An 8,525-nucleotide genomic window follows, 5' to 3' on the forward strand; every position below is an offset into this window, starting at 1 on the left:
AGCTGAAGCCTGAGAAAAGGGATAAGGTTGGAAGAAGGAACTTCCTGGTTTCCTCTTATTTGTGGTCTCTGTAATTCCCTGTCCGCTGGACTGAGGGGGATGCTCCAAGCACAGCACCATGTTCAGAGCTCAGGGTCCCGCCCAGAGCTGTGCTCTGAGGATGGTTAACCAAGATGAGCCAGGACACTATGGGTTGAGGGTTACACTCCACGCTGAGTGCTTCACAGCCATTCTCTCCCTGAAGCCTCCTGCCAAAGACCATCTCACAGATGCCCAGAGAGGGGAAGGGTAGCCTTAACCCTCCCCACCTCCAACAAAGCCTGCCCCCGAGGCTTGGGGGGGGCCTTCAGAGAGGTGTAGAGAGTGACCTGGGAAGGAAGTGGGTACTTAGATAAAGCTGCTTTGCTGGGGCCCCTGAAGAAGGTGAGGCTGCAGGAAATCTGTATACCTGGTTTAGCAAAATCTGTGCTGTGTGAGTGCTGAGGGCCCAAGGCCAGGAGCTCTTGGCCTACAGGTTTCAGTTGGGGTGAAGAGCCTGTGACCAAGTCATCACTACCCCACGAGGAATGATTTACAAGGTTTTTCAGTGGCATCAGACTGGCAGCTCTCTGAAGGCACAGAATGTGTCCCCATAGCTCTCATTCCCCCAGGATCCAGCCGGTGGCTGCCATAGGGCCTGTGCTCGGGAAACGTCTGTGAAGGTCATTGCTGTACCTACCCTAGGTGCACCCCATCACCTCCCACTGCGATGTCAGTACTACTGTTCCTGTCTGATAATAACTCTGCACTGAACACCTACTATGCACCAGACAATGTGCTCGGACACTGGGAACACAGAGCCTTTGCCCTCCAAGAGCTCACAGCCAGCTCAGGAAGACAGACACTTGTGACAGAGCTCGAGAAGGGGATCATGGCTGCTCTATGATTTGTCATGGGGAGGCCTTACCTGGTCTGGGAATTCAAGGAAGAGCCCCAAGAAAGGCGCATTAAGCTCAGACCTGAAGGATGGGAAGGAGTTATCTGGGTGAAGTGAGAGGGTTAGAGCATTCCAGGCAGGAGGGGGACTGGCAGGGAAGGGCACGGTCTCTTTGAGGAACAGAGAGCAAGCATGATGAGGGAGCGGGGAGAACTTCCGAGAAGGGCAGGGAGCGAGGGGTGAGGCTGGGGACCTCATGGGAGCTGGAGAACACTGGTCGTTTAAGAGCATGGAGCCTCATCTTCAGGGTAGTGAGGAGGCACTAGAGGCTGTGTGCGGGAGGGGGGCTGGTGGCCATCAGATCCACGGTTTTCAGAGATGGAAGTGAGGACAGAGGGGAGAATGGCCCAGAGGGGGTCAGTTCAGGTAAAGAAGGGGAGAGGGTGAAGGTCTGGAATAGTGCAGAAGAGATAGGGTGGCCACCTGATGTGAACAGCTGGCTCACTGGAAAAGACCCTGATGCTGGGAAAGATTGAGCGTAGGAGGAGAAGGGGATGACAGAGGATGAGATGGTTGGGTGGTATCACCAGCTCGACGGACATGAGTTTGAGCAAACTCCGGGAGTTGGTGATAGACAGGGAAGCCTAATGTGCCGCAGTCCATGGGGTCGCACAGAGTCAGACATGACTTAGCAACTGAACAATAACAACAAAAGAGGATGAAGAAGCTCAGCTTGGCCCGTGGAGATGTTCAGTAAATATCAGTTTAATGAACAAATGAATGGATATATTTTAGAGGCAGAATCCATAGGACCAGGTGGTGGATTGCACACTTATGGAGGAAGGAGGAGTCAGGATTAGGCTTATGTGGGGGTGGGAGTGATGGTCTCCGGGGCAGCAGTCCTGGGGGTCAGCAGGCTGGTGGGCAGGATAATGAACTCAGTGCAGACAAGTTGAGAGACGACCCAGTGGAGGTGTTGGGGAAACGGGATGCAGGAATCTGAGACTCACGGATTTTGATTTCAACTAAATGAAGGCAGAAGAGAAGAGGACAGCAGAGGATGGGATGGTTGGATGGCATCACCAACTCAATAGACATGGGTCAGGCAAACTCAGGGAGATAGTGAGGGACAGGGAGGCCTGACATGCTGTGCTCCATGGGGTCACGAAGCGTCAGACACGACTGAGCGACTCAACAACAAATGAAAGCTTAGACGTGAATCAACTTGTAGGGAGAAGATACAGAGCAGTAACAGAAGAGGGCCTAAGCCAGAGAGCCGTGGAAAACCCCAGAATTAATAACTGGGGGGATCGGGAGCTGGCAAAGGAGATGCGATAGGAAGAAAGTGGGAGGGTAAGGTGTCAGGAAAGCCAAGAGACAGGCGGCGGCTCACCTGGCCACAAAGCCAGGGTCTGAGCTCAGGGCATCTGCAGCCCAGCCCCAAGTGCTTTCTGGAGGTTTCTGTCCTGGGGGAGGTTGAGCTCCCCAGGCTCATCCAGCTATTGAGGGGAATGCGGGGACTCCAACCCCGACCTTCCAGCTCTCTGCTGTCAATGCCACCATACTACCTCTAAGTTAGGATTTTTTTTTTTACAGTTTACAGGTCACTTCCCAGTATTTCACATTGTCTGGGCTGTGCTTAAATTTCGCCTCTTGGGGTTCAGCTGACTTCACACAAGTCTCAGAAACACAGAGGAGCCCCTGAAGCTGCCCCTCTCTGGATACAGACTCTAGGCCCCAGTGTCCTCCTCTGTGATGGAACTCGATTTTTCCAGGGAGGCAATGTGATGTAGGAACCTCAGAGAGGAAGACATGGGCTCCCATGTGAGCTCTGCCACTAGAAACATGCTTGAGCTCCATGGCCTCAGCTCCTTCCTCTGTGACATGGGACTAGGAAGCTGACATGGCAGGGTCACCTGGAGATTCAGTGTGACAGAGATGACAGAAAGCCTCACCCAACCCCTGATACACAGAGCACACGGTCCATGAGTGCTGCCCCACGTCAGTGTTGCAGCTGACCTGATGAATAACGGCAGCTGAGCTGTACCACACACCTACTGTGTGTGCAAGACACTGCTGTAAACACTTTGCACGTGTGATCTTATTTCTAAGAATTGTAAGGTAAATGAAGCTATTGTCCCATTTTGCAGGAGGCGAAACTGAGGCTCAGAGAGGTGAGTGCCCTGCCCTTGGTCCCTGGCTGGTCCAGGGAATCTGAGCTTTGAGGACTGGTCTTTCTGGCTCTAGAACTTGGTCGCATCCTGCAGTCATGCTCCCCTCTCGTCTCCTTTGGGTGGGTTACTTCAAAGGGACTCAACCCACTTCTTTAGATCCATCGTTCATCTCCCTCTCCATCTGAGTGTGAAGGGAAGTGAGGATGCCTGGGTACCTGCAGGCTTCAAGCCGTAGCAGATCTCGGTGTAAAACCTCCGATCGTAGCTGTCACAGTAATGCCAGTTCTCAGTGTCATACTGCAGGCCGTCTGAGAAGGTGTACATGCCCTGGAAGATGAGGTGCACACACGTGGGTCTGAGGAAGCCACAGCCCACTTGCCAAGAAGGATAGAAGTCAAGGGAAGGGGTGGTGTTTTATTGAAAGTGATCCCTATCACAGCTACTGCAGCCGTGGTGACTGGGAGGCATGATTGTAAGTCCTGAACTGTGTGTTTGGCTCACTGTGTGACCTTGGGCAGATGACTTACCCTTGGTAGCCCTCAGTTTCCTCCTCCATTCAGTTGGAAAATCATGCTGTATGTTTAATAGAACTGATTCAATGAGATTTCATGAGATAGTGCATGAAGAGCATTTAGCGTAGGGCTGGCATATAATAAACACTCAATAAATGTTACTATTCTTCTTTTATTGTTATCATGGCTAGAAAGGTCAGGGCCCTCAGTCACGGCTCTTTGTCCAAACATGTACATTCTTCTTTTGCTGCTTTAGTGCTAAAGGAAGCCTCAGGATGTACACATTGCATTGGCCTGGGCATCAGGAAACATGGGTGGAAATTCCAATACTATTAATTCACAGGGTGACCTTGGGTAAGTCACATCCCTTTCCTGGGGCTTAGATTCTCCAAGCTGAAAAGCAAGGAGTGTTTCTTAACCTTTTTATAGGTTATGAGCCAGCCCCTGTACCCACCCATAATGAAACCCATGAAAGTTATAGATCCTTTCTCTGGGGAAATTTGAGTCCCATATGCAGAGAGGCTTCTGTATATAAATCAGGAGATTTCACTGACACCCCGAATTCTATCTCTGGCCGACAAATCCCAGCCTAAGAACTCTTGACTTAGATGACTGATAAGTCATCTGATTGTAATAGTGGAATTAGCACTTACTGAATGCCTACTGTGTGCCAGGTACTGAGTAGAGCACTCACACACACTGCCTCATTTATTCTCATAACCATCCTAAGGAGATGCCTCATACTCTTGTGGCCGGCAGACTTGCAGTCCCCTGAAGATGTCCACGTCTAATCATTGAGCCTATGAATGTTAACCTTACATGGCAAAAGAGACTCTGCAGGTGGGATTAAGTTAAGGATCTTGAAGTGGGGAGATTATCCTGGATTATCTATACGGGTCCAGTGTAATCATAGGGGTTCTCTTAAGAGGGAGGCAAGAGGGTCAAAGGGATAGAAGATAAGACGATGACAAAAGCAGAGGGAGAGGAGATGTGATGACAGAAGTGAAGGTCAGAGGGATGCATGGCCATGAGCCAAGGAATGCACGCAGCTTCCATGAGCTGGAAAAGTCAAGGAAGTGGATCCTCCCACATAGCCTCCAGAAGGAATGCAGCACTGCTGGCCTATTTTAGACTTCTGATGTTCAGAACTAAAAGATAACAAGCTTCTGTCGTTTGAAGGCACTGAGTTGACAGTAATTTGTTTCAGCAGCAATATGATACTAATATAGCTACCATCCTCAATGTACAGATAAGAAACAGGAGTCTCAGAAAGGGTGGGTCATGGGCCCAAGGTCACACAGTTGGTGCCATAAGAGGATTCAAACTCATTATGGCTTCTCCGGGGCCTTCTGGATAGCTAGGGAGAAGATTCCAGAGCCCTGGAGATCAAGAGGCAGGAGAGGAGGGCAGCAGAGGGGAGGTCAGGGTGCCTACTGGGGGCTCTTCCCGTCTGAGGCTTTTCCTTCCCCACCTGATTACCTTTACAACCAACCCTTTCTCCCAAACCGCATCAAATCGGCTCCCATTGGGGAAGTACAAGGTTCCTTGGCCATGAAACATGCCGTCCTTCATTTCCCCAATGTATTTTGTTTCGGTTGGGAGGATGTATTCAGCGTCACCCTCCATCCTGTAAGGACAAAAAGAAGTCACTGAACCCTCATGGCAACTGGAGGGTCAGAGGGAGGGGTGCAGGAGAGCCAGCACCTCAGGGTCAGCAGATGTAACTGTCCCTGCACTATTCTGTTCAGAAACAAAAATGTTCCCCTTAGAGCTCAAAAGTAAGAGAGGCTGGGCATTGAAGGGAATGCAAAAGTTGGTCTATTTGTTCTCCCTTGCTCTCAAGCAGGGGCTGTCCTGGAGTTCATGCTGCCCATGGAAGGCCCCCTCTGGAGGCCCAGAGAGGGGAACAATGTGCTCAGAGCCACACAGCAAACACTGTGAAGCAGAGACAGGGCTTTCTGGGAGCTGATTTCGGGTCTTCTCCATTCCCCACTACCAGCCCACCCCTGCCCACTGAACCACAGGTAGGAAACTGGAAAAAGTATGCGCCTGGGGAAACAAGAATTTGAGTCTTACTTCATCATATCCTAGATGTACCATCTTGGAGACTTTCCTAAACCTCTGTTTTCCTTCCTTCCTTTATTCCAACAAATATTTATAGAACATCTGCTATATGCCAGGCACCTTGCTGAGTCTTCTTTATTGGATACAATACTATAGATGCACCAGTGATCAAGGTAGGTGCAGTCCTTGTCCTTTACGGGCTCACAGTCCAATGAAGGACACAGCTAAACAACTGCACAATGCTTGCTCAGTGCTCTGCAGGCGAAGATAGGCCCCTATGGGAGCAAGGGGCAGGGTACCACCTGGACCAGATGACCACTTGCCTCACAGGGGAAATGGCTGAGATTAATGCCCAAGATGAATCCAGATACTAATAACAGTTTTCCTAGTAAAGGAACGGATACATAGTGAGAGCTTAAGAAACATGCTTTCAGTCATTCATTCGTGCCTTCTCTGTTTTTCCCCACTGGCTGGAATTCATCTCTCCTAACTCTAAACTTATTTTTGGTTTTGTCTGTACCTCTGTTGGATGCCTAGCACTTTCTGCCTTGTATCATAATTGTACATTTCATCTCTCCTATGTAATCAAGCTACTTGAAAGGAAGACCTTGGTATTCTCAGCTCCTAGAAACATGTTCCTTCTTAAATAGGTGCTGGGGAACATCTACTAAGTAAAGAATGAAGGAAACAGAAGAACTAGTGAACTTACTGAGTGGGTAACAGAATTTGCCGTCATACACAGTCCCCAAATAGGAGAGCACTGTGCTTAAGCACAGCTTCTGAGCCAGGCAGACCTGCCTTGTATGACCTCTACCTCTCTGAGCCTGAGTTTCTTATCTGTAAAATAGGGATAATGACACTTCTGCAAAATTACTGCATTAACGGCTTAAAAACTAATTTTCTTTTATTTTGCTGCAAGACATAGGAGAGAGAACTCGTCTTCATCCCTCTACCTCTTTGCTTGAGATTATATCTGTTATTTCTAAACACAGTCTCCATCTAAACGCATCTCTGAAATTTGATATCTCTCCTCTTTTTTTTTTTTTTAATGTAACTTAGATGTTATTGTTCAGACCACCTACAGACATTTCCAGCCCACCCCAAACAGAACTCATCCTCTCCTCTCCCAAAGCGGATCCTCCTCAGTGTTCTCAATCTCCAGGCTCAAAGCCTGGAGCTGGGCTCTGGGCTGGACTGAAAGCAGTCTCTGAGTGGGACCAGGAGCCAATCAGTTGCCACGTCCTGGCAATGAAATCCCCAAACTTCTACAACTTTTCTCTCCTGCAGCCCTACTGCTTCTGCCTTGGCCCAGGGTCCTGCTGCCTTTTACTGGGACAATGGCAATGGGCTCTGATCTGCGCTCCCTACCTCCACTCTCCCTCACTCCCTCCCTCTTTCCATCCTTCCTTTTCTCCTCCCCCTCCCTTCCCCCTCTCCTTCCATTTTTCTTTTATCATTCAAGGCAAAAAGTCTTAGAATTCCCTAGCAGTCCAGTGGTTAGGACTCTGCGCTCTCACTGCTGAGGGCCAGGTTCAATCTCTGGTTGGGGAACTAAGATCCCACAAGCCATGCGGCATAGCCAAAAAAAAAAAAAAAAGGTAATAAGACTTCATTTTAAATTCAAAGTAAATTTAAAAGAACAAAAAGAGTTCCTTTATAATAAAGATGTTAATCCTTAACAAGGGTATGATGACCATATCTCAAATATTATTCACTCAGTCATTCATTCTCTTGTCCATTCATTGTGGCTGACACTTACTGAGTGCCCACTAGACACATGCTCTATGAGGAGGGATACAGAGATGAAATAAATTAGATTTCCTAACGTCCAGCACTACCAAGGGTCTATCCATGGCTCCTCCCACCCACAGAATTGTACAGAGTACTCAAATCTCTCTACACCACAGCACAGACTCCACCCTGTCCAGCTTGGGTTCCCACTCTCCCCTAGGCACATCCTACACTCCAGCCAAGATGAACTGCTTGCTCTCTCCTTCATAAATAAGCCCTCATGCTGTTCCCTCTGCCTGAAAATATTCTTCACCTTGCATCTCCAACCACCTAGATCCTACTCAACCTTCAGGGCCCATTTCAAATATTATCTCCTCCATGAAGCCTTCTAGGATTGTTCCAACTAGATGCATCCTCTGCAGGGGCTCAGCAGCAAGACTCGATAATAGAAAGATCATGCGCTCTGGAGGCAGACCTAGTTTTCATCTCTGCTCTGTCAAATGCCAACTAGGTGACTTCGGGCATGTTATGTAACTACTTTGTGCCTCAATTTTTCCATCTGTATAATGGGGGTATCTATCTCATAGGCTTGCTGTGAGGAGGGAAGATTCAAGCAAAGCCACTATCTGAAATTATCTTCTCTGTTTGTTGGCAATATGCTAACTAGACAATAAGCTTCACTAGCGCAAGGATCTTGAAGTTTTAATATTCTTATCCCTGTACCTAATACTGGCAGATAGCAGACACACATATATATAAATGGAATGGATGTATCTCAGCTCTGCTGTTAATTAGAATATACGTCCTTGAACAAGTTACTTCACTTCTCTGGATCTCATTTACCCGAACTGTAAAATGGGAATAAACATTCCGACCTAAAAGAGTTGTCCTGAAGTTTAAAAGGGAAAAAATTTGAGAAAGTGTCTTATACAAAGTCCTTTGCAGGGACAAAAAGACCGCCGTCTTTTTCCAGTCATGGATGTTCAAGGACATAGTGAATCAAACGAAGCCCTTACCTGCCATCTACAAATTCCCCAATATATTGGCTCCCGGTGTACTCCATGGCGCCTGCCTCTAGCTTCCAGTCTTTGGGACACCGAAGTCTCAGCGCATCCTGCCTCACCATGA

At 48.4% G+C, this 8,525-nt stretch overlaps 1 protein-coding gene across 2 annotated transcripts in view; it reads right to left on the reverse strand.

Moving 5' to 3' along the window:
* MORN5 (MORN repeat containing 5) overlaps positions 1 to 8,523 on the reverse strand; it is a 34,273-nt gene extending 25,750 nt beyond the window's left edge. The window contains exons 1-3 of one of the 2 annotated variants that reach the window (XM_055400196.2): positions 8,414 to 8,523; positions 5,082 to 5,229; positions 3,306 to 3,417 (exon numbers count right to left, since the gene is read on the reverse strand). In XM_055400196.2, the coding sequence (XP_055256171.2) occupies positions 3,306 to 3,417; positions 5,082 to 5,229; positions 8,414 to 8,523 (370 nt within the window). The remainder of the gene's footprint in view (positions 1 to 3,305; positions 3,418 to 5,081; positions 5,230 to 8,413) is intronic. The other variant, XM_088841164.1, reaches the window with a different exon arrangement.
* Between the last annotated feature and the right edge of the window lie 2 nt (positions 8,524 to 8,525).

The sequence above is a fragment of the Moschus berezovskii genome, chromosome 11, assembly GCF_049115385.1.
Source record: "Moschus berezovskii isolate FMDL1 chromosome 11, NW_MosBer_1.0, whole genome shotgun sequence".
NCBI lineage: Eukaryota > Metazoa > Chordata > Mammalia > Artiodactyla > Moschidae > Moschus > Moschus berezovskii.